Source organism: Panthera pardus, unplaced genomic scaffold (genome assembly GCF_024362965.1).
Source record: "Panthera pardus isolate Hobbes unplaced genomic scaffold, ASM2436296v1 HiC_scaffold_13, whole genome shotgun sequence".
Taxonomy (NCBI): Eukaryota; Metazoa; Chordata; class Mammalia; order Carnivora; family Felidae; genus Panthera; species Panthera pardus.
Genome location: NW_026526688.1, coordinates 199,953,888 through 199,979,035, shown reverse-complemented (window position 1 = coordinate 199,979,035; position 25,148 = coordinate 199,953,888). Strand labels below are relative to the sequence as shown.

Below are 25,148 nucleotides of genomic sequence, written 5' to 3'. Positions count from 1 at the left end.
ACGCGGGGACTGCATTCTGGACACTGGGGACAGAAGCCCATCGCAGAAAAGAGCGACAGACAGCAGCAAGAGCAAAGGAAACAGTGTCCGGAACGCAGTGAGCACCACGGAGAGGGTGGGGCGCAGACAAGGGGCTGTTCCTTAACACGAGCCAGGGTAGCGGTAAGGGTCAAGACGGGGCAGCCTTGGCGGGGCCCACACAGGGACAGGTAAGGCTGGAGCCGACATGGAACAAGCAGGGGAGAAAATGGGGCCCAGTGGCCTGGCCCAGGCTGTGTGACTGGGGTCACGGGTGGCCTCTGATGCCACGAAACTGGCCACCAAGGCGTGGCGCGTGGACACAATGGGGTGTAAGGATGAGTCACCAAGGACTTGGACAGAGCCATTCTGGTGGGATGACGCGCGGAAGGCCCCGGGAGAAGTGGGGAGAGGAGCCAAGAAACGGACCCATGTGCACCTTTCCACCTTCCTCAGAAAGGGGAGCAGAGAAACAGGGCAGGTGGCTGCTATGGGCACGAGGGGTCCAGAGAGGGTCTCGTCTTCATTTTCTGAGGTGGGAGGAATAGGCACATGTTCATAAGCTGCTGGGAATGTCCCAGTGGGGAGGGGGGCCCGGCAGCCCAAGCCAGAGAGGAGGCCGGCCTGGCCGCCTGATGGCAGGGCTGGGACCCGTGGACGGCACTGTCCACACCCGCCTGGAGAGGCCACGTCTCTGCCCAGCTCTCAGCGCGGGTGGGCCTCAGACCCATCCCTCCCAGCCCAGAGCACGTGGTCTCCCCCGGGACCCCGTGACCTTCTGGCAGTTACAAGGTCCGCAGGAGAGCTCTGAGCCGTTAATCATAAAATCCCCAGGGTGGAGAAGGCAGAGCTGAGCAGGGACCTTCGGAGATTGCCACACCGCAGTCCTATTTCGGGAGGAACCGACCCTCACGAACCTCTGCCCAGAGGCGCACCTCACCCCAGACGGGCTCCCGGCACCTCTGCGCGAAAAACCCCCTTAAAACCTCCCATCCTTCTGGTTCCTATCAGCCATACACTTTCCTCTCCGCTTCAGGGTCCTACATGCCCGGGGCCTTGGGGAAGCCAGGCCCAGGATGCGCTATGCCCCCAGAGTTCCAATGACACGTCAGAGACAGACGGTGAGAAGGGGGGGAAGCGCGCCCCGCCCCCCGCCCCCGTACAGAAGCTCTCAGGGCTGGTGGGGCCCTCGGCCCTCTAATCTGACCACCACTGTGCAGAAAAGGGAAACTGAGCCCCAGGGAGGAAAGCCAGGCCTGCCTGAGGTCAGGAGGAGAGTGTGTGGCCGAGCTGGGGGAGGACCCAGGCCTCCTGTCAGTGGTGAGCAGCCCCTGGGCCCCTCGTGTCTGTCTCCCCTGGAACTCGGGCCCTGGGGAACTCTGACTACCACCACCCGCCGGGCAGCTGCACACAGAGCATCTGAGGACCTCTCCTAACTGGATGCCCCAAATTCCCGATTCCCGACCTTCCCGCAGCCCGTGCTGGGGGGGGCCCCCCACACTCCCTGCTGGGAGGCCCCCCCCCCCCGCAACTGCCCCGCCAGGCCATTGTGTGCGGTTCCCTCCCCTTTACCCTTCAGGGGCCAACTGCCTCCTCATCCTTGCAGACGTACTCAGGAACCCCAGATGCACTCACCTTCCCCCCATCCCTCTGCCCTGCAGGGACTGTCACACTGCCCTCTCTGTGCCCTGTCCCTCTTCGCTCCAAGCCATGTGCTCCTGCTGGGCAGAGTCCAGATCCCGCTGCCCAGAACACCGACAGCCCCAGATGGGCTGGGATGAGAAGTCCGTCCCGCCTCCAAGGCCTTGGGGCATGTGCTGTGGTGCCCAAGGAGTGGAGGTGGTGCCCGGCTGGGGGGCCTAACGGCTGGGCCAAAGCTGTCACAGGTGCAGGACTGGAGGCCATACTCACATTCGCTGCTAACCAAGCGCTCCAGCACCCGCCTCTGCTTCTGTAGGGACTTGGGGACTGGGCCTGGCTGTGCCCCTCCGTCTGTAAGTGACAGAGCAGACAGAGAATCAGAGAACAGGACTAACCGTTCCCACATGCCCTGCGGCCCTCCGGAAACCGGCCCCTGAGCTCTGGGGGCTGCAGGGCCTGGGGCCTCCTTGCAGCCCTTGGTGGGCACAGTGAGGGCCACCTCTGAGCCTCCGCCCACGAGGCTGACTTGGCACCCAGGGAGCACAGCCACCTCCTCTGCGGATGCAGCCAGGGCAGAGGACACATCGCAGTTTCTGGTCGGCATAACCTTTGCTGGCACCGTCCCTTGGCATGATTTTCCCCTGATTCTCCGAACAGACGGAGCGCCTGGGGCCACGGGTCACGCCTCTCCCGGTCTCCCCAGCCCTGGTGCTGGAAGGGGCCCCACAAGAGTCTGCTCAATGGCTGAGCGCTGAGCCGGGACTGAAGAATTCTGCCCCTTTGTCAACATCCACCACCTGCCGCGCCCCCAATCTGGCAAGCATTCCAGTCTGCCTGCCAGGCGCCAAGGCGTGCCTTCGCAGGGTCAGGTCAGGCAGTGACAACACGAGGTGAGAAGCACTGTGACCGAGAGTGACCGGGGGCCACAGGGGCCCAGACACGCTGGGACTGCCTTGGGGCGGGGGGGGGAGGGGCAGCGGGTGGGGGCTGACCTATGGCACTGCAGGGCCCCTGGGGCTCCAGGGGGCGGCCCCGAGTCCGTCACAGCAAGCATGTCTGTCCGGGTGCTGCCGCCCAAGCCCCAGGCCTCACGGACGCCTCGGCTCGGCCCCAGCACCGAGAGAGCTGAGAGCCAAGAGAGCGGGCTGGTCGCCAGAGGTCTAGTCAGACAGGGGTCCTGCCCAGAGACCCCAGGAGAAGGGGCAAAGGTGTCCACCGGGCAGCCTTCTCTGCTGCTGGCAGGTGGCCCCAGGCCCTGTCTTGTGTACCCAAGGGCAGGAATCAACTTTCTGAACAGAGGGAGGCAGGTGCTCCTCGAGCTGATGGAGAAGAAAAAGCCAGGTCGGGTCCTGGGAAACAAAGGGGCCGCACCCAGCCAGGGATGCCCGTTCTTCTGCCCGATCTGTCCTTCTGGCTGGCTGCCGGGTCAGGAAACTGGGGGCCGGAGACGAGGCCTGCCTCAGGGAGGCCATCAGAGCCACAGCCAGCCCCACACCCCTGGAACCGCGAGTCCCTGCCGGCATCTGCTACTCTCCCCCAGCTTCTGTCCCCTCAGGAGGAGCAGGACACCCTAAGAATGACATGATCTACAGCTCTGCCTGTGGGCATCCAGCCCGTCGACTGTTCCAGAGCTCAGGACACGGCTTAGGAAGGGGACCCCAAGAACAGGATGGCACCCCAGGAGGGACCCTCCCTGAGCCTTACTTAGAGGAGACCCATGAGGTCTCCGAGACAAGGTCCCTGGGAGCCCCCTGTTAGGCTCCCAGAGTCCCCATAGGGAAGCCCCCAGAATTCCAGAGAAGCCCATGAGGTGCCCATGGGAAGGGCTGGTCCCCACGAGGCTCGCGTACCGTGCTCGTTGACCTGCCCGACGTTCTCCAGCAGCTCTGACACAGCCACCTGCTTCTTCTTCTTGGGGTTGAGCTTCCAGTACATGACCAGGGCCGCCTTGCGCACGGCCCGCTCCAGGTCAGTCTCGGAGGAGAGCTGCCTCACCTCCTGCTCGTTCTCGAAAGTGATGCCTAGGAGACAAGATGCATTAAAGGCCTCATCCCGCCCGCCTGGGTGTCCTTAGCGATGCCCTGGGCCCAGACCAGCTCTGCTGCGGGGGCTTGGGAGGGGACTCAGGCGACAGGTTTTGCAGGCACCTGTGGTCACCAGGGCAGAAACAGACATTTGACCAAAAATGCCATCTGGCCAAGTCCCGGACTTTCCAGCTCAGAGCACGGCCTGGCCCTGCAGAAGGCGACCCCGGGGGGCAGGCGGCCAGGGAGTCAGAGACAAACAGAGTGGCAGGTAACCATGGGCGTCAGAGACACGTAACCAGGGTCACCGGCCTGGGTGCAAGAGCGGGACTCCCCTGTGTCCATGGCACTTCCCGGGCACTGCCCCTCCTAAGACGGCCGGAAAAGCTGTGTCCCCGCACAGCTGCCTTTCCGAGGGAGACAGAGACTCGTCGCAGAGAGAGACGGGATTTTTTCTCCCTTTACACATCTTCCAAATTTTCCACCTGAGCACACGTTTCTCTCAAGATCAGGAAGCACCCAACGTGAGAAAGTGGGGGTGCGGAGCCCGTGAGGCCGCTCCCGGCCCCGTCTAGCACCCGCCCTGGGTCCCAGGGTCCTGACTCGAGCCCCTCTTCCGGGCCACGTGGGCCGTGGGCCCAGCCCTCCCTCCTGCTCCAGAACGGGAAGGTGGGCTGGCGAGAAATCCCGGCTAACAGAGCGCCACCATTCCAGGTTTTCAGAGGCACTAGCCCCATTTCCAAAAAAAGCAGATTCTATATAAAAAATGTAATTCTAAAAACGGTACAATACAAAACCAGAAGAAAATACACCAGACTACAGAGCGTTTTCTTTCTGGGTTTCCAAGTTATGAGTAATTTGTATCTTTCTGTTTTCTGTGTATTCCACGTTTTATATGATAAGCATCAAACACTTCTACAATCTGGAGAAACTTTGTTTAAAAAAAACCCGTTATGACATACCCGTTCCTTTGTCTCTGAGATGGGAAGCCCCCAGAAGCACACTGCTCCACGGCACCAGGGACAAGCCATTTCCCTTGGGCAGGATAATGGAATATGCGACCACACGTGGCCAGGCTCTGCCTCGCTGTCCCCCCCCCCCCCACCGCCCTCCACATCCGTTCCCTTCCAGGCATGAATGCATCTGAGCAGATCTTCACTGGCCCACAGTCTCCCAGCCGTTCGGCCCAGACCAGATGCAAAGTCAGTCCAGGGAGTTCCATCCTGACCTCCGGCCACTGTCACATTGTCCTGCTGCATCACAGGGAAGCTGACTCTCCAATGGCTCTATGATCCACTCCTCAACCTAGATTCGAACTCAGAAGGGATCTACTCACAGACACCTACACACACTAAAGATAGGATGAGTGGCTTTGTTGGCTAAACATCCTGTGTTATGCTCTGGAAACAATGTCCAAATGACAAAAGCACTGGCGAAACAGAATTTACACTTATTTTTCGAGAGCGTCACCAGCTTCAAGGGCGCCTGGGTGGCTCAGCCGGTTGGGTGTCCGACTTCGGCTCAGGTCATGACCTCACAGTTCGTGGGTTCAAGCCTCCCCGTCAGGCTCTGTGCTGACAGCTCGGAGCCTGGAGCCTGGAGCCAGCTTCGGATTCTGTGTCTCCTCTCTCTCTGCCCCTCCCACTCTTACTGTCTCCCTCTCTCACTCAAAAACACACATTAAAAAAAAACCCATAGGGGCGCCCAGGTGGCTCAGTCGGCTGAGCTTCCGACTTCGGCTCAGGTCATGATCTTGCGGTCCGTGAGTTCGAGCCCCCGTCAGGCTCTGTGCGGACAGCTCGGAGCCTGGAGCCTGCTTCCGATTCTGTGTCTCCTTCTCTCTCTGTTCCTCCCCCACTCATGCTCTGACTCTCTCTGTCTCAAAAATAAATGAACGTTAAAAAAACCCCATAAAACAAAAAGAGTGCCACCAGCTTCGTATCTTCCCCCTGCCGTTACGTGCTGATGTAGCAAGAAGCAGTGTGTCCCCGGCAGCCACCGCAGCCTCCCGCGGGCCCACCTTTCCGGTCCGCCAGGCACCGGCGGAGAAGCTTCACCGCCTCACGCCGGCCCTGCTTCGCGGCCAGGATGAGCCAGCTCACGGCAGTGCAGTTGTTCAGCTCCTCGTCCGCGTCGCTGGCGAGCTGCAGGTAGTGTTTCCCCACCTGCGGGCGAGAACCCGGTCAGGCCACGCTCCACGGCAGTCCCCACACGCATGCGCCCGGGCTCCGGCTCTGTGTGCTGGCCCCGACCTGCTCCCATGGCCGTGCAAGCTCCGGCTTCCAGACCCTGTCCTGCCCCAGTGTCCCAGGCCAGCCCGCCTCCCCGACCCCGTCACCCAGGCCAGCCCGCCTCCCCGACCCCGTCACCCAGGCCAGCCCGCCTCCCCGACCCCCGTCACCCAGGCCAGCCCGCCTCCCCGACCCCCGTCACCCAGGCCAGCCCGCCTCCCCGACCCCCGTCACCCAGGCCAGCCCGCCTCCCCGACCCCCCTCACCCAGGCCAGCCCGCCTCCCCACCCCACCTTCTGGGAGCTTCAGACCTGCACCAGGTTGGGCCTGTGAGACCCTCTCGGCAGCCCCCGGGGAGGGTATGGTGCCCCCTCCACAGAGGACGTGAGAGGAGGGTGGAGGTGCTGGGGGCAGGCAGGAGGTGGGAAAGGTGTCCCAGAGGAGGAGGGGCCCAAGATGAGGCGTGAGCCGGACACGGGAGAGAACACAGGGTCCCCAGAGGAGTGGCGGGAGGCAGAACGACGCGGAGACCATGGAAGAGAGGGGGCCTTGCACACAGCGCGTAGTCAGCCGGCTCCCCTGCTCCCTGTTCACGGGGCACCCGCCCCTCGCAGGGCCGCCACGTGGTGGGGCCGAGGCCTGAGCCTCCCACCCACACGCCGTCCTCACCTCCGTCTGTGCCTTGGGGTCCCCCGCCTTGGCCTTGTCCAGGACTTCCTCAAAGGGCATTTCCACATCGCCCTTCACGGGCCCTTTAGCACAGAAGAGAAGCAGACAGAACGTCACGAGGCCGGTCCTTGTCGCTCGTTGGGAGTGGAGGGGACTGCGAGAATATGCTCAGACCCGGGGTAGCTCTGTGGAAATCCAGGTCAGACGTGGAGAAAACACTCCAGAAAGCTGCCATCCAGGATGCAGACAGCCCCAGAGCACGGACAGCAAACCTGCCACGGACGGGGGTCTTCAGCAGTGGCTCAGAGTGGCGGGAAGGACACGGGGGCCCCGACCCCAGTCCCACCGCCACGCCTGAGGGCAGGCCTGCTTGAACTGGGGCTCCAGAAAGATCCCAGGGCTCCAGCGGGAAAGCCCCTGACCCAGATAAACACCTGTGCCCCAATAAACACTCCAAATCCATGTTTTCCAAGACTGTCGTCTACATACACACGACTTTTGGGGGTCACAATCTGTGCACGCACATTTTGACACATACACGTTTACAACAGTGAATCGTAACCGATCTCCCACGTTACCCTGTGGTGAAATCCAGCATTGCCACAGTTCAGAGATCCGGTCGGAGGAACATGCCCAGGGTGCCGGGCCCCTCCACTCCACTGGGCCCTTACGTTATTCCCAATACTCCCTAATTTTATGAAACGGTGCCACAAACCACCCCGTGTATGTGTTTCCTTTGGGGGTTACTCTCCTGGCACAGGCCTTTCAGTTGAATCCTAGGCCCAAGGCCCAAACAGCTACGGCTCATGCTGCAGCCTAGTCTCCAAAAAGTTACCCCAAGTTACACAGCGTCACGGAACTACACCAATGTCACCGCAACCTTACCAGCAGTAGGCAGCATGACAATAAGAAGTTTAAAAACAAATCCTTTTTTACCAGTGCCTGTCTTTGATTTCCGCAACCGATATTCGGCGGCCCACGTCCGGCTCCTCCCCCGCCTCCGTTCACCCCGCATCCCACCTTGGCAGGTATAAGACACCTCGCAGTAGCTCGCGGGATGCGGCCGCAGCACTGCTGACTTCACAGCAGGTGCTTATTAGACACGACAGCCTCCTCACTCTCTAGATGTTTCTGGAAACGGGAGGCAGAATGAAGGGAAACAAAAACGGTCCCCAGTAACAACACCCGATGACCAGCCTTCCTGATTGGTTCATCCAGGCCTTTCCCGGCTCTGCCTGTGTCGGCCAAGGCCACAGGCTGCTGCACGCTGGGCACCCGAGTCCACGGGCCACAGGACTCCGGGGGGATGCGACGGGGGTCTGAGCCAACACGGCCCGCAGGTTCAAAGGCAGAGAGGCACAGGGGACTGAGGACACAGCTCCAAGAGGGGAAGCTTCTTCTCAAGACCTCACGCTAAGGGACACACACCATCGCCCTCCTGGTGGGCGGTTGGAAAATACCCTCCCTGAGGAGTTCGGACTGGACTTCCTCCCTGAGGTCCCCGGGGACCCTGCCAGCAATGGCCTCAGCATGCCCACCCTGCCTGCCCTCGCGGCCAGGACCCTGGCGCCTCCCGAGCCAGCCAGCAAGGTCACTTCTCCCTTCTGGCTGTTGTCCCAGCCCCTCCAGCCCCTGGATGCGCTCTCTGGCCTAGAACAGGAGAACACAAAGCCTGCAGGCTCCCAGGGAAGGAGTGTGGCGTGGAGAGAAATCTAACCTGCGTGTGACTGTGCCTTCAACGTCAAAGTGCTGTGTGACCTAGCCAGTTATTTTCAACCTAATCGTTAATATCCATCCAACAGGACGGTCATAAAGAACGAGATATTTCGTATGAAGTGGCTGGGCCAGAGCCAGCATTCCCCAAACGTAGGTTTCTTTTCCGTCCATGCTCCCCACCTCTCAGCTGACCCCAGGGCCTTTGCTCCTCAGTGCACCTCCCACCATAGCGCCCATGGGGCGCCTCCCACAAGTTCGAAACTTTTCTTAACCAAATTCACAAGCCCACGTTCTTTTTGTGTCTTAACCAGGATATAGAAGACTCGAGCATACATCTGTTGGCTACAAAGATTCTGTCCGTGATTAATTTTTCACAGAAGTTACTCACAGCCTGACATTTCGAGAAGTCTCGTTGAAATACATGCCACACCTTTATTATTCCAGCTCCCATTTGGCACTGACATAAATACTTCTCTACCACTCGTGTTGGGCCCACGCTGCAGACCCAGCAGAGGGCTCTGGCTTTTTCCGTGTAAGTAGGAGCCTTCCCACAGGTCACAGGCTTACTGTTCAGCCCCGTAAAGGACGCCCCCAGAATCTGGCTGAGTCAGCATGGACCACAGACCACGAAACACACTATTCTGTGCATGTCCGGCCCGCGTTCCTGTCTTTCTCTGATAGTAGCACTCTGATGCCCCTCTTGGGTACCCACCCTTCCCCATCTCGGTCCTCGAGGCCCGGTGGCATTGTCCCTCAATGCAGGGTGGGTACAGCACGCCCTCCTGGCCCATCAGAAGCCTCTGTCTCCCTGACCACAGCGCCTGGTTCAGAGATGGACACAGACCCAAGCCAGGCCAGCGGGGTCTGTGCTGAACTATCGGGGAGCAGCCTTCCTTCCGCTAGGACTCGGCTGATGGATGCCCCCCGGGAGCCCCGGAAGGCCGCCCGGTGAGGACAGCCCACCAGAGGGAGGGAGGGTGGAGCTGGGGCTCCTGATCACGTCCTCTGAGCCCCTGCATCCAGCCACGTGTAGAGCCAGCACAGCCTACACTCTGCAGATCCACGGGACTGAGAAATTCCTCTCAACTCCTGATTTCTCGCTTACGTCCATTTACGCTGTGTTTCTGTGTCACTTACGACCGAAGGGGTCCTGGCTCGAACTCACTATTGAAGAGCTTCCTATCACGAAGCAGCAAGAGCTGCGTGGCCTTGGGCAGGTCCGCACACCTCTGCCGGAGCCCACGGAGACCCACGTATACACCGACCCCCGTCTTTTCGTTGTTTGTGCCCACAGACCCCGTGCCCTGCTGACCTGGTACGTGACCCTTCATCTTCTCCGGAGCTGGTGAGGTGAGCAGATTCCCCAGGATGCCGTCCCCTCTTCCCAGCAGGGCCCACTGCTATTTTCCCTCCGCAACCCGGGATGCAGTGTCCACACGGTGTCTCCAAGCTCCCACCAGCCTTCGTGGGGACGATCCGTCCAGTGGGTCTGACCCATCCCCAGATTCCGGCCAGCGTGGGACAGCGCGACTGGATACACGGCGCAGGATGGAGGGACGAGGGGGTGGGGGCTGCCGAGGGAAGGATCGCGAGAAGGGTCTGCGGCCTTCCTGTCCCCGCACATGCCAGCACAGGGACACAGCCCGTGCTTGGCACAGTGACGGCACTGAGCTCACCCCGCACCCCCACGGCTGGAGCAGGTGCTCTGCAGAAAGGAAAGAGGGTGGTGAGCAAGTCTGGCGTCCACTCTGGACAGCGTCAGGACCCCGGCTGCGAGCTGGGAGGCCTGTGCACGAAGCGCTCCCACGGCCGGCAGCCTCGCTCACGAAGGCTGCTAGCAAGGTCTGTGGTGGAAGTAATTTTGAATTGCGGAATGCACACCCAGAGCTCTTAGGAGAGGAGCCACCTGACGCCTGCAGGAATGATAATGACCAAAGCTCTTGTCTTGGGCGGCTGCTGCCATCCCACCTCCCCAGTCCCGCCCCAACGAGTCTAGGCCTCCTGGACGCCCTGGTCCTCTCAGGACGCCTTTCACGGGGGCCCTGCAGTCAAGGACACCGTGTGTCCTCGTGTGTCCGCATCATTGCTGTGGCCGCCCCGCCCCAACAGGTGCCCATACTCAGGATGGCTGGGTCCCCTGGAAGCAAGAGGGAGACTTGTCCAAGGTCACGCAGCTCCCACACCTGGGGTGGCTGGGTTGCCCTACGCCAAGGGGGTGTCCCATACCCAGGGAGTGGGGGTTGTCTTGCACTAAGAGGATGTCTCATCAGCCTTTGTGATGCTGACTCTGATTCTTATAAACAAACGGTGAAAAATCCTTGCCACCCCGTCTCTGCCTGGAGCTGGCTGAGCTGAGGCAGGGGTCCAGGCCGGAAGGTCAAGGCTGTGGAGGTGTCGCCTGATGGTGGCGGGGGGGGGGGGGGGGGTGGCGCAGCGGGAGGTTGCTTCCTGGAGGAGGTGACACCTGAGGATTGGGACATAAGTGGGTGGTTAAAGGTGACCGATTAAGGGCACACTGCCAAGTTTCCAAAGGTCTCAGGAAACCACCGCGCCCAAGACAGACTCACTGCCCCTGCCGTCCTGGGACAGGACATCCTACAGTGAGGGGGTCACAGCACAGGTGGGGCGTCCAGAGAGACCGGGGCGTGAATCGGGATCAGAACGAGACGATGTGTGCAGAAAACTTCCTCAGTTATCAGTAGCTGGCTCCTCGAGCAGAGCCTCAGAACCCATGTGGTCCACTGCTGTGACTTGTCCCTGGGATGGCAGGGCCTCGACACTCTGCTTCTGCTCATGGTCCCACATCGGTATCGGTTCAGACCAGACCATCAGCTCTGGACCCCACCACCCAGCCAGAGACCTGGGGGCCAGCCTGGCTTCGTGCAGGTCTTAAACCCTCCAATGCCCTCTAAAACATCCTTCTCCTTATCACGACCCCCAAGGGCTCACCTGGCTGACCCCCTGCCCCTGCACTCTGATCCCTGCCCCGGGCCTAGCATCCAGCACGCCCCGTACTGTGCTGACCCTTCTTCATTTACCCACCCAGGACCCCCCCTGGAGGGCAGAGCCCCTCCTGTCTTGCCCACACTGGGCAGGTCCTCCGTCAACACTGGGGTGCCCAAGGGCTCCAGCACCCCCGTCCGTGGCCCCGCAGCTGGGAGGCTGTACAGGGCTGGCGGTCCCAATGGAGACCCGCCGCAAACCGAGGTCAGCAGAAAGGGTGTCTCGTGCTCCTTGGGCCCCCATGACGTCAGCTCTGCCCAGCATGGTGTCTGCCCGCCAGGGCCATTACTGTTTGCTTCTGTCTCACCGTGGCCCAAGGGCTCCTGGGGGGCGGACCCCTCTGTCCTCACCAGAGACCATCCAGGCCTCAGCCCAGAGGTCTCTGCTTTGCTCCTGCCCTGGGCACCCTGAAGAGACGGCCTGAAGGCACGGGGCACGCGGCAGGGCCCCGCCTGCCACCCCCGGGTAGGCAGAGTCACAGAGTATGTTTGAACCTCCCCCTCACCAGCTGGGGGCCTCGGGGTATCTACTGCCGCTCTTCCCCTAGGTTTTCTCGCGAAAATGTTGGAGAAGCGAGTGAGCTAATAAGGCAGAAAACCTCACGCGTACCCAGCACGGGACGTGTCACTTTCACTCTTACTCTCGGTGTTGCCTAACTAACGCGCGTCACACGTTTGCAGACGCACAGGTCAGGGAATCCACCGAAACGTGCCCACAAAGCCCTTCCAGGGGCAGGCGCCGTCTGGGCTGCGCAGGGCCAGCAGGGCAGGGCCCGCTGCATCCGCCTCAGAGCAGCACGTGGGGGCTGGGACCCCAAGGCCGCGAGACTGCCCAGGACCCGCTTCCCTCCCCCCCTTGGGGGTGGACAGCAACCAGAGGCCACAGCCATCTCCTGGCTCCTACCTGAAATTTGCAGTCTCGACCCGCCCTCCTGGGGCTGTTTTGCACACTCAGATTAAAACCAAGTGTGTTTCTAGAGCTGGTTTCCGTGCCCTGCAGCCGTGAGGCATCTGTGGCTGAGATCTCAGGGTCAAGCCCCCTTGCCTGCCCAGAGGCCTCGGAGACAAAGCGGAGAACCGGGTGATCTTTCAAGGAGATGCAAAGATCAGAAGTGCCCAAGGACCGGGTGAGTTTCTGGAATAAAGCAGGCACTGGCCCAGCGTGAACTGTACAGGGAGCCTCAAGCCTGCTTCAACCAGAGCTTGAACTCTGCTGGGCGGGGCTGGTGTTAACCCAGGAGACTCGGGTCACCTGTGCACCCGTCACACAGCAGTGGGTCACCTGGGCAAGTCTGTGCCTCAGTTTCCTCCCCTCTAGGTGGGGTGATAACAGAACTTCCCTCACAGGCTGCTGTGAGGGGTCAGACGTGCCCCACGGAAAGCCCTGCGGACAGGGCTGGCCACGTGGCACACACAGATAGACACAGCAGGTGCTCACGGCGGGTTTGGGTGTTCCGCACGGGCGGCATGGCTGAGCTGGGGTGGCCTACTTAAGCGGCGAGCTGTCCAGAGGAAGAGAAAAATGACAAAGCCTGGGTGAGATGAGAAAGGGGAGGTGAGGTGTGGCCAGGGGGCCGCGACAGCTGGACTTCCTTAGCTCGTACAGACCACCTGGGGGACGAAGCCTCACCTCAGCAGCCTGGGAATAAGGAGCGAGGTCGTAGCATCCCACCCACCAGCGGTGACAGAGAAGGTAAAGAGAGCCCCCACCCCCTACCACACACACACACACACACGCACACACCCAGTTAGTGGCACAACAAGCTTCCCTTGGGGGAGAGAAAAAGTCTGGTGCACACACACGGCCCGAGCCAACGTGAAGACCAGTCCAAAGAGGGGTTCAATGGGGGATCATAAAATAGCAGATGCCCCCCAGGAGGAGGTCTGCACAGGATCTGGGTGAGGGAGCCGGGGCACCGGGCTGTCTGGTGACTCAGCTGCAGCTCAAGGTACAGACGGTCGCTGTGCACCGGCACGGGGTGCCCGGGGGGACCACAGGCCCGGACTCGGCCCTTCACCGACCCGCCAGCACGCTTCTGCACGCGCCGGGGCCTGACGGCGGTCTGCCCGGCGTACAAGGTCCCGGCAGGACTCCACGTGCTGGCGAGGTCGCGCCCACTCCTCAGACGCGGGAACAGGCTCGCCGTGGCCTCCCGACTCGGTCAAGGGCACGTGGCTGGGGGGTGCGCCACCGTGAGAGTCAGGCCCCCGACAACAAGTGACAGTTCGTGTGCAGACACGTGCCCCGGGGAGTCCCGGCCTGGAAATGTGCACAGAGAACCGGCAGCGGAGGCAAACTGCAGAAAGCGTTTTATAAAATGCAGGCCTGTCTCGACACACTAAATCCCAAAATCCATTTAACTGCCCATGAGCGGCATTTGCTTTTACATCAAAGGAAGAGAAAGGACACGATCTGACTGCAGCACGTGCAGCGAGAAAAGTGGTGTTTTGGAAATTTCTGTTGCCATCGGGTATGTGTGTGTGTGTGTGTGTGTGTGTGTGTGTGTGTGTGCAGGCACGTAGATCAGGTAAGGGTGACTCGTGTACTGCCTGCTGTGGGTCAAGGTCAGAAAGTATAGGAGGCAGCCGCGCCCTAAGAGCCGGGTAGGACTCCAGCAGGTGGAGACAGTGAGGGCACATTTTGGGCGGAGCTTCCCACATGCACAGGGAAATGGGGAGGCCTGGAGGCTGGCCTGGGGGACAGAGAACAGTCTGGGTGTGCAGGGAGGAGGGGCCGGTACCCCAGGAAGACAAGGAACGGGACCTGGCGCTCTGAGCAGGACAGCATGACCATGTCCCCACCTGTGCTCGAGCGCACGGTCTAGGTGGAGGGGTTGGTTCCTTTGGGAGTGAGACACACGCTGCAAAGTACGGGGTAAAGTACCAGAAAGAATGGAGCTGACAGCAGCTACACTCGCCACAAACATCGGAGCCAGAGGCTTGGGGCTCCTGCCTCTGAGTGTCCACGAAGCTCACGGTGACGCACGACCGTCCCTACCCACAGCAGCCTCCAGAGCGTGAAGAAATGTCTCAGACGAGGCTTGTGCTCCGGCCCAGTGACCAGTCCTGCCCCCAGCTCCCTCCCAGTGTATCTCCATCACAGGCCAGATGAGCGTTATCCCCGCATCCCTCCCTTCCCAACCTTAACCACCGTCACCGGAGGTCCAGACTCTCTCGGCCGCCATGCCCTCTCCTCCCACCTACCTCTTGTTCGGGCACCTTCTCTTCCCACCGCCGCGGCCCTGGGCCCAGGGCCACCTCGGTGCTCCCCAGGCCTCATGCTTCCCTCTGCTCTCCACCAGACTGTGAGCTCATGGGAGTCAGGGGCAGACCTGACCCACGTGTGCCACCCACGGCCACTCAGGGCCGTACTCGGGGAGCGGGAGCTGGATAGAGGACGGCCCAAGGGCTAGTGCCCCTCCCCCAAGGTCAGCGAGACAGCCAGCACCACGGCCAACCATCCGGTCTCACCGAGGCCCGCACACCGGCTCACCTCTGCCCCGGGGAGGTGCCTCCGGGAAGGCCTCGGGGAATGAAAACCTCAGGGGGGCCCAAGAGTGGGGAGGGGGGCGGCCCTTAGCTGTCCAGCCTGGGCACACCCTCACTGGGGACTGGGCCGGGGGGGCAGGGGGGACCACATGGGCTTCCCTGAGCGCCGTGCGGGACGAGAGCAGGACCTCTCACCAACAGGACCTGCTGAGGGACCGGCGCCGGCCCCGAGGGTGAGCCATCAGGTGGGAAGTGTGACTTCTGCGCACCAAGAGCAAAGCCCGCCATGCGGGTGGGAGCCCGAGGGCCCTGCTCCACAGGGAGAACCGCGCAGGGCGCCTGAGCCACATGTGCGGAGGGCTGCTGCCTTCCAGGCCCCGCCCCTTACCTGTTCTGTCCGCTCGTTCTTGGCTCCGAGGGCTCGGGGTCCGGGCCACGGCTGGGGCAGCTGTGTCTCCTACATCCGGTCCGCGTCCCGCTTGGGGTCCAGGGGCTCGGGGCACCCCGCTCTCGTCCTGCTCCACCGAGGCAGTGGCATTGAGCCGCGAACGGGCCTGGGGCTGCAGCGGTGGTGGAGGCTGTGAGCCAGAGGGGCTCGCAGAGGGGGCGCCGGGGTCCATCCTGCGGAGGAGAAAAGCGGAGGGTAAGACACGCCAGGCGGGCCAGGCCCAGCCTGCTCGGGCCTCGAGTGTTGGGCAGAGAAGGGACAGAAAAGGGAAGTGGGGTAGGAGCCGCCTCACGTTCTGTAGGGGAGGAAAATGGCCCTTGGAGCTGGGACTCAGTCAGACCTGCCCAACCGCAGAGCCATCCGTGCTGGCCCGAACCACAGGACAACCGCGGAGCCCGAGCGGAGCCTGGGTGCCACCAGACACGAACACACCCTACAAAGCAGAGGGGAGCACCTAGGGACAGGGGGCGAACCGGCCCAGACGGGAGAGCACAGACCTACAGCCACCTCGTGGCAGGGGGTGGGGCTCCATCAGTCCAGGAAAGGGACCTCACGTGCTGTTGAGCAGCAAGGCAGAAACCGGCACAGCCACAACCGAGGGCAACGGGAAGTCACGGGGCAGGGAGCCGGAAGCTCTGGGAGGTGCCCCAGGGTCCCCGACGCGGTGCCCTGGATAGACTTGAGGGGGACACAGGCCCCTGACGGGGTCTGTGTGTGCGCTGAGCGGGGGGACCCAGTGAGGCTTCTCCTCAGACTCCAAAAAGATGTCGTGACCCTCCCCGGGACTCAAGGCCACATCCACCCCCTTCTGCTAATGGAACGCTGGCCCCGCCCCCCCGGCTCTGCGGTCCTGAGCGGGCCACACCCCTCCCCGCACCTCAGTTTCCTCCACTATGAATGGGACAATCGCCCCACGTGAGGGGGTGCCGTGAGGACGAGATGAGGCTAGAGACTACAGGCTGCACAAGGGGGCCAGGTGTCCCCAAACACCCAGCTCCAAGCACCTGCAGGGTAGATGCTCACCGGATGTTTCTGGAGACCGTTGTCCCAAGAAGGGTGGAGGTGGCCTGTTCCCAGGGTCTACGCTGCCCTGCTTGCCCTGTTCCCAGCCACAAATGGGTCCGGGAGATGGGATCTGTGTCCGCCAAACAACCCCACCGATTTCAATCTGAACATTCCTGCCTCAGAGGGATAGAGTCCTTATTTAAAAACATCCCCCGGGGGCAAAACAAAAGCCTGGCCAAGCCACGTGACTCTGCCTGGACATCGATGCGCTTGGTGTGGCTTCCAAACTCCCGGGCTTCAGGGAAACCAAACAAAGAGGCAAGTTCCGGGAAACTCGCTGTTCAGCGCGCACGGACCCGAGGGAGCACGTAGCCAGTGGCGGGCGAGGAGACCGGCGGGTGACTTGGGACACAGAACAGAGTCCTGCCGAGACAGCAAACAAGTCTGTTCTTTAGGCCACACCGGGCCACGTCCTACCGAGCCACCTCGCCTGGCCGGCTGCCCCCAGAATCAAGTGCCACCTTCTTGGAATGGCAGAGTGCAGCTCATCTTAAGACGGCCACCTCGTGCCGGGGCACCCGGGTCGTTAACAGGAACGCACATGTGTCTGGAACACACCCTGTTCTCAACGCTTCCCGTGCATTTTCTCGGGGTTCCTCGCACAGCCCTGTGAAGCGGGCACCGCTGCTACCCAGGTGTGACAGATGGAGAAGTGGCTCATCCTTCAACCCTCACCCCATTTCGCAGGTGAGGAAACGCGAATCGAGAAACGAGATACCTTGCTAGAGGCCACACAGCTCACCGTGTGGGAGTCAGAATTCAAATCCACAAAGCCCGTCTCTGAAAATGCGGCCTCTTTTCAAAATCCGACCCCTGCCACGCCTTCTCTTCCCTCTCCCCTGCTCCCAAAGCCGTCCTCCGCCTCCCCTCCCCGACCCCGTGCCTGCGCTCTGGCAGAGCCCCTTCCCCCAGCACTGGACATCCAAGCCAAGGCCCCAGCGTGCCTCCGTTCTGGGAGTTTCCCCGATGCCTCTGCTGAGTCCTGTCTCGGGTAACACTCCCCCTCCTACCAGGACGCCCCAGGTCTGGAGGGACAGCTCTGTCCCCAGCCAATAGGACACGACTTGACTACCAAGCAACATGAGGAGTGAATCCCAGTTCTTCCCTTTACCTGTAGCTACTTAACCTCACTGTTCTCAGTTTTTCCTCATCTGTAAAATAAGAATAACGCTTTCCACGTAGAGGTGCTATGGGGACTAAGGGTGTGAAGGAGGAGAAAGTAATCTGCAAACTATAAAGCTTTAAAAAACAACAAACAAACAAGCTAGTTCTCTCAGGTGCTGAACAAAGGCATATTCAGTTGAAAAACACATTATGAAAGGGATTCCAGGGAAACACAGGTTCTGGCTGGCCTGCGGGCTAAGTATTATGCATCTCATACAGCAGTCAAAATGACTGTTTCAAGTAAAACGGTTAGTAAGAATGAATGAATAAAAGAAAATTAATTTTCAGGGTCTCTGAGAGTTGGTCAAGCCCTTTTGGGATCAGAAGTCTTGTTATTTTAAAGCACAGGAGACAATTCATTGCCATGGCTGGGTCACAGGAAGGATCACAGACCATCTCCTGGTGGAAGGACCCCCCACAAGTGTCTGGTCTTTCCTTTTTTTAAAAAAATTTTTAATGTTTATTTATTTTTGAGAGCGAGAGAGAGAGAGACAGAGACACACACAGAGTGTGAGCGGGGGAGGGGCAGAGAGACTCTGAGGGAAACACAGAATCCGAAGCAGGCTCCAGGCTCCAAGCTGTCGGCACAGAGCCCGACGCAGGGCCCGAACCCACGAACCACGAGATCAGGACCCAAGCTGAAGCCAGATGATCAACCAACCGAGCCCCCCAGGTGCCCCTGGTCCTTCCTTCTTTGACAAGTTTTCTTTCCCGTGATGCCAGGAGCCCGGAAGGCAGGAGCTGGACCTCATCCACTCAGACTAGCTGCTGCCTTGCCTGACACATGTTAGGGGCCTAGGGCGCAAGGGACACTGAGGCAGCCTGGCCTCAGGGAAGGTGCGCTGGCCGGGCAAGAAGCTTTCAGGACCTTTTGCCCTGTGACTCTAAGCAATTCCCTCCCCCCCAGACACCAGCGTCCTGACTGCAAAACGGGCACATCATCCTCCAGCTGGGCCCCGGCCCCAAGACTCCTCCAACCTGCCTGCTGGTGGGACCAGTCAAGCCCAACTGCCACCTGATGGCCAGAGCGGGAGCTTGGAACCTGTCATTGTGTCAGCTCCAAAAAAGCAGAGTGGCTGGCATTCTTTCCACGTGAGCACCGAGGCATATTTTTATCCCATCAAAACACGAATTCCAGCACTAAGGAGCTGGGCTGAGGAGCTCCCACCCCCAGAGGGGACTGCACGGACCGTGCATCTATTGAGACACAGAGCAGGATGACCACGTGTGGTCTTCTGCCCCAAACACTCTAGTCCTTGTGCAGGCAGGCCCCCCCTCTGCTCTCCTGGGGGGAAGGCCCCACCTCTGGAACAAGCCCCCACGAGAAGCCTTCAAGTTGCTCAAGCCTCCACACTAGAGCCCCAGCCCAGGAGAGTAAGCAGGGATGCCCACAGGTTTCACACACAGGCAGACATCAGGAACCATCCAGAGACCAGTTTTGAAAATTACAACCCGTCAGCGCGGTGTTGTCCTATACAGACGTTACCCACGACCCTGTGTACAAATAAATGTTTAAAGGCAAGAGAAGTGTTGGTATAACACTGTTAAGCAGGATTTAAAACAGCATGAGAATCAGCCTGTCTCTTTAGAATGCCATCAAAACCTACCTGCAGAAAGACGTGGAAGAAAATGGCCCCCGAACTGTCAACACTGACTCTGTCTGGGGGGGAAGGATTATGACTGGTTTTATTTTAGACTTTTTTCTCAATGTATTTCTCTAATTTCCTATAATAATAAGGTTCTTGAAATTAAGACAAAATAGATTTTAAAGCCCATCTGCGACTGAGCCCCAAGCAAAAGGACCCAGGGGTTCCCAAGGTCTGGGAGCCCAGCCCCTGGCACTGGGCTACTCCTCAAGACAAGGGCACAAAGCCCTTGGAGGCTCCCAGATACCTATTTTTGCCCCAGAGTATTAAGGGCCAAACCAAGGAACATTCCGGCTCCACTCAACGTGCCAAACGCACAGGAACAAAGTGGGAGTCAAGCTGGGAATACCCTAGTCCTTGATCAAGGACAGTTATGAATGTCTCCCCGGTGGCCGAGCCCCCACTGCACACCAGGCCCCAGGGGGACAGCAGACACGGACGGTGGGCGGATCCCCTGCCAGGCACTAGCTGGCCTCCCCGCCCCAGAGAGGACCCCCGTAGGGCTGGCCTTCCAGCAGCTCACGCCCAGTGGGAAGGAGGTCACCTCAACAACCACAAAGACAGAGCAGCATTGGGGGCCACAAGCACCCAAGGTGGGGGTCTCACTCTGCTTTGGAAGGCAGGGGAGGGATCGACTCAGCCTTCAAAGCAGGCAGGTGTGAGCCAGGTGAGGGTGGAAGGAAGGCGCGTGGGCATTCCAACAGGGGACTGCCCAGGAGGAAAGGCGGTGGGGATGGGGTGGGGTGAGAGTGACCAGCAACGTCGCCAGGAAGGTGCAGGCGGCTGGGAAGTGACTGCTTGGGGATGGGGTGCAGGAATGAGAAGAAGCTGTGTGGGCGGCTAGGGCAGGTTCCCAGGGCCTGAATGAGCGCCAGGCTTTGGAGCCAGAGCTGCGTCCAGGGCCAGAAGGAGTACAAGACAGTGACGAGCAGGAAAGTGACAGTTACAGAACCACCAGGGCTGTGTGGGGACAGGATGGGGAGACCAGGGAAGGGGCTGGGCAACTCTCCAGGGCAAGGTAAGAAGGCCTGGTCCAGAGCAGGTTATCTGAGAGTGGTTCTGGACCCAGGAGAGGCGGGAGTGTCACCAACACAATGGGAGGGGCGGGGGCGCAGAGAGTGGCCTGGTCTGTGGCCGGGGGCCACAGCAGTGGTGCCACTTTCTGGGGTGGGGATGTGCGAGAGGGCAGGAGCCGTAAAAAGGAGCGTAAGGCTCCTTCCCTATTGCGATTCTTCTTAGCACCACCATCGTGCGCCAGCGTTTGGTCTCTGTCCCAGTGCTCAGGCACCTCTTGAGCTGGGGGCCCCTCTGTGACCAGCCCCCAAGGCCTGTCCAGCCCTGGCTTGGGAGGGGCTGGTGAGGTATTAACCGGGAGCCCTCCACACACTTCATCCTGGGAAAGGTGCGGTGTGGTCTCCCAGCAACCTTGCCTGTGCTCGAAGCTCCATGTGCTTGGGGGCTGGGGGGGTCACAGCAAAGGAGAGGTTATACAGGGGAGACTTCCTCTAAACTCCTGGTCAGACACTTTGGGGCTCCCGCGAGAATCACAGCCTCTTGGAGACATGGGGGCCGGGCCTGGATGGTGGTAAGTGTGGCCTCGGGGCTCCCTCACTAGGGCTGCAGTGAGAACGGGCGTCCAGCACAGAGGGTACCCAGGGCACTCTGCAAGCAGGGCTAGATCCCAGCGGAAGGGAAAGCCCTTTATAAACAGGCCAAATGCCAGGGGTCACTGTCCAAGGTGAGGAGAGGCAGAACTGGGATTGCTTTCAGGGCAGCCTGGGGCGGAAGTCTTCCCCTGCGCTCTTCGTGGTCCTGCCCTGGGCAGGTCACCAATCCCCAGTGAGCCCCAGCTCCGCCATGTGTCCAATGGGGCCATCATTCCTAGTCCCGTAGGACTAAGGGGGAGGGTAGTGTAAATATTGTACAAATGTTAGCTCCTTGGAATTTCTTAACATCAACTACAAAAAAATGGGGTGGGAGGGCACGGCTCCATCACATCCAAAAGGGCAGGGCGAGATTCCGCAGAAAGCTGCCATCTGTCAAAACAGAAAGTAATGTTGCCGAGGTGGGGCCCCCCGCGGGGTTCGCACCAGCCAGGACCCAGGGCTGCCACTCCCCTCCCCCGCTTACTGAGGAGGAGCCCCAGGGGAAGAGGAAGCGCGACACAGATTCCAAGTGGGCTCTGGGGGGGGGGGGGGTTCGGCCTGACCCAGGGGCTGCCCCCTCCGGCGGGCCCGCTCCCCAGTGCGGGCTGGACCCCCCGCGCCCCCGCAGCCCCACCCGCGTCCCCGCGGGCAGCGAGGGCCGCCCTGGGACCCGCCGAGCCCGGCCGCCGGCCGCGGGGGAAGGGCCATGACGGGGCACGTCGGGACCGGCGCTGCGGGGCGCGGGCAGGGGTGCCTTCGGCCACCCGCGGGGCCCCGCGATTCCCGGGGCGCCGGGCTGCGGCCGAGGGGGCGCGCACCCCTCGAGGAAGACCCAACCCAAGCCCGGGGAGTGGTCGCCGTGGAGCGGTCGCCGTGAAGCGGGCGGGACCCCGGCCCTCTACCTTCTGGGGAACTTGTGGGGGGCGCTGGGAGCAGTCGCCCAGACGGAGAAACTGAGGCCCCAGGCGGGCGGCGTCTCCTGGCTCTCTTTCCAGGCCCCCGCGGGGCCGCCCCCCGCCCCGAAGTACTCACCCGGCCGCGAGTGGGCTGCACGCGGCGCCGCGACGCCCTCGGGCCTCCGGGCCCACCGAAAAGTTGCTCGCGAGGAGGCGGACGCCCAGGGGCCGGAGCGAAGCAGCCGGGCCGGAGGCAGCGACTCCGGCGGCGGCGAGAGCCGGCGAGCGCCGCCCTCCGCGGGAGGGGCGGGGCCGAGGGCGGGGCCGAGGGCGGGGCCGCGGGCCGCGCTCCACTCCCGGCGCGGCTCGGAAGACGCGGCTCCTGCTCTGTCCTCTATGCGGCCGGCACGCCTGCCAATCACCGCACGCCTCCGCCAGTCACGGCGCGCCTCGCCGGGGCTGCCGCCGACCGCCCCCTGGCGCCGCGCGGTCGGAGGGAGCCGGGGGGCGGGTCCGACCCGCCCACTGCGAAAGTTTCCGAGCGGAGTCGGCTTCGGCCCCATCCCACCCCGTCGTGGCCCCGCCCCCTCCCCGCCACGGCCTCGGCCGGCCCCGCCCGCAAGGTGTTTGGTCGCAGAAGCAGGCCCCTTGCCTTTAGCTGTAACAGGTGGTTGGACCCTTGGACTAGACTCGGGACACCCTTCACCCACTACTCTGGCCCCAGATGCATTATCACTGCTACTGCAATACTAATTAACAGTGGAGTGTCTGCTATGAGCCAGAGGCCTTAATTCCAGCCCTGCCAGAGAGAGAGATAGAGGGCTCCCCAGATCTAGCAGTAGGGATAGAAAATCTGGTACAAGTAACCAAGTACAGCTGTAAATGCACGAAATTAAGTGCAACATAGCACGCCTTTCACAAAGTAATTGTAGGATTCGTTGAAGAAAATGTATCAGCCCTGGGTGGGGTGATGTGTGAGGCTCAGGCAGTTTGGAAACCCTCTTCTTTCTGTCCTGTCCTATGTCTGAGAGGTGTCGTTTGGAGATGAGGGTAAAGGTCTATCCTTAAGTCAGGCCCTTGGAAACACGGAAATACAAGGCCCTGGCGGGTGGCCCCCTTGGCCGTGTCTGCTCTGTATCTGGTCCTCACAGCCAACCTGGGGTGTCTGTCCTAGCATATCATTACAGAAATCCGCTCAGTGTGGCTGCCAGAGATGTGTTACCAACATGTTGGCGGGAAAGATCCCAGATGGTTTGGGAGGTGGATTCTGTATAGTGAACACACAGCCCTGGGGACTTGCGTCAAAAGCTGTGTGGTTCACATCAGTCACCTCATCTAATTCTCCAGCTGCCCCCCTGTGTGTGATCCCATCTCATCTAAGGCTCGCAGGGGAGGGGAGGAAATGGGCACAGAGCAGCACCCAGGTTCAGTTTGGGGGGGGCTTGCCTACATTGAGGTTTTTCACTACACCTCTAATGAGGGTGGGGTTGAGGAAGGTGGCATGGGGTTTGTTTTTATCCATGAGAAAATTGAGGTTTGGACATAGGTAGTTACTTGCCCAACGCCACGTGGAAATATTTCGCCTCTTATTACAGAAAATTTGGAGACTTCCAAAACGTAAGAAGAAGAAAAAAATCATTCAAAGACGATTACTGTTCACGTTTTGGGGTCTGTGCGTATTGAAAAAGGGGCTTCCCAAAGGCCCTGTGATCACACTCGCACATGTCTGCGTATGTCTGTTTCATAAGGACAAAGTCCTAGAAACAGAAGCACTGATCCTGATAGGCTTTTTCAGGTCTATGAGATACATTTTTACCCAAACAAATGCCTCCATGTTGTCTCCAGTTCGCCTCTGAGGGGTGCACACTGGCATGGAGAATTTTTTACTCCTTTCCTACTACAGTAAATGATAAAGGGTCTCACTGCCTCTGTAGTCTACATTTCCACAGTCACTAGTGAGGCTAGACTTTCTTTGTTTCTTCATTTTGAAAAGCATCTGCTCTCTTATTCATCTATTGGGCTCCTTCGGCTCTTTGAAAACCCAGGAGATGAGTTTTTTTGTTTTTTGTTTTTTTTTTTCCAGCCCACTGTCTTTACTGCCTGTCCTCTCCTTCAGCTCGCAGGATTGGGGGGCTGCCTGAAAGGCTTGTGCAGCCCACCTTTGGGAGCCAGCAGCCCTGCTCACACCTGGGAGGCTGAGAGCAGACAGCCTTCCTTCAGCGACATGGGAGGGCCTTGCCAGCTCCTTCTTTGTTGTCTACAGGGACGTAAATGGCTTGTCGTCCACCCCTGCTGGTTGAAGAAAACCGAGAGGCTGTGGGGCAGTTCCAGGAGGCACAGCACACACGCCGCTCGGAGCGCCAAAAGGAGCTGGGGCGGGGGAGACACGAGTGAAAGAAACGCCAGAGGAACATGTCTCCATCCGAAACTCTGCTGTGAAGGCTCCGAGTCCAAAGGGAGAATGTCTTGCAGAATTCCAGAAAGAACCAGTTGCATCGAAGGCAGGAGAATCTGGCTAGTGCCCATTCCCAGGGGAGTTTGGAACGATGTCCAGGGACCCTGATGATCTGATCACGGTCCATGATGGAGTCCCCACTGCTGTGTTGGAATTCCTCTGTTGGGGGATAAGAAATAAAGTATCCCACGGGGCAGGACCGCAAGAGGTGGAGAGGCTCCCCTTTCCCCTTGGAAGTCCCTCCCCCCACTCCCCCCAGGTGGATCAGCCACACAGGAGCCTCTCAGGATAGAGCAGAAGCCGGGAACAGGAAATGGTGGTTTGGCAGTGACCCTTGCAAGATACATGATTGAATCTAAACATGCCTGGGATTTTGTGGGATAATTGCTAAGTAAGGATTCTTGAAGCATATGCCACATGGTGTAAGGGACACTGGTATTCATCTGGGAGTAAAAATAGACTCAATCTCCGCGGCCCCCGGACCTGAAGGAGGAAGGGGTGGAGGGCAGAGGTCGGACATCCTGAGATCACATCTGATTGTGGGGGAGAGGGAGGGCCGTTCTGGTGCCCGCACTGGGGGCGGAGGGAGTGGGAAAGGAACAATCTTGTGGGGGGCGTGCTGTCTCCGTTTACTTTTCACACGTTCCCGGGGGAGTGTCGGTTTAATTATGACTATCAGGAGCTGAAAGAGAAAAGGAGCAGAGGAGACCTTCTGCATCAATAGGGGGAGGTTGTGGGTGGAGAGAATGAGCAGGGAAGCAAAATTAAGGAAGGAGGGGAGGAGAAAATAGCCACAGCGACAAAGTTTAGTCCAAGTAAACATAAAACGAGAAGAAATGGATAAAACCATGCACGTCGACTTTCATAAAAAAATGCGAATGGGCTGAATTTCCCATCAAAGCCTGTAAGACTGGGGTAAAAATACAAATCCGGTGATGAAGTGCGATTTGCAAGGAATGCCCCCCCAAAGGATGAGAAATAGAGGTCCAAAGTGCACAGCAACTGAAAGTGAAATTAAAAAAATAAATAAGCACAGCA

At 60.1% G+C, this 25,148-nt stretch overlaps 1 protein-coding gene across 1 annotated transcript in view; it reads right to left on the bottom strand.

Annotated features, from left to right (window-relative positions):
* The window catches only part of WFS1 (wolframin ER transmembrane glycoprotein), a 29,310-nt gene extending 7,378 nt beyond the window's left edge, over nt 1-21,932 (bottom strand). The window contains exons 1-6 of the mRNA XM_019453755.2: nt 21,792-21,932; nt 15,179-15,411; nt 6,584-6,666; nt 5,704-5,848; nt 3,510-3,680; nt 1,930-2,010 (exon numbers count right to left, since the gene is read on the bottom strand). Of these exons, the coding sequence (XP_019309300.2) occupies nt 1,930-2,010; nt 3,510-3,680; nt 5,704-5,848; nt 6,584-6,666; nt 15,179-15,410 (712 nt within the window). The 5' untranslated portion in view covers nt 15,411; nt 21,792-21,932. The remainder of the gene's footprint in view (nt 1-1,929; nt 2,011-3,509; nt 3,681-5,703; nt 5,849-6,583; nt 6,667-15,178; nt 15,412-21,791) is intronic.
* Nucleotides 21,933-25,148: the final 3,216 nt, after the last annotated feature.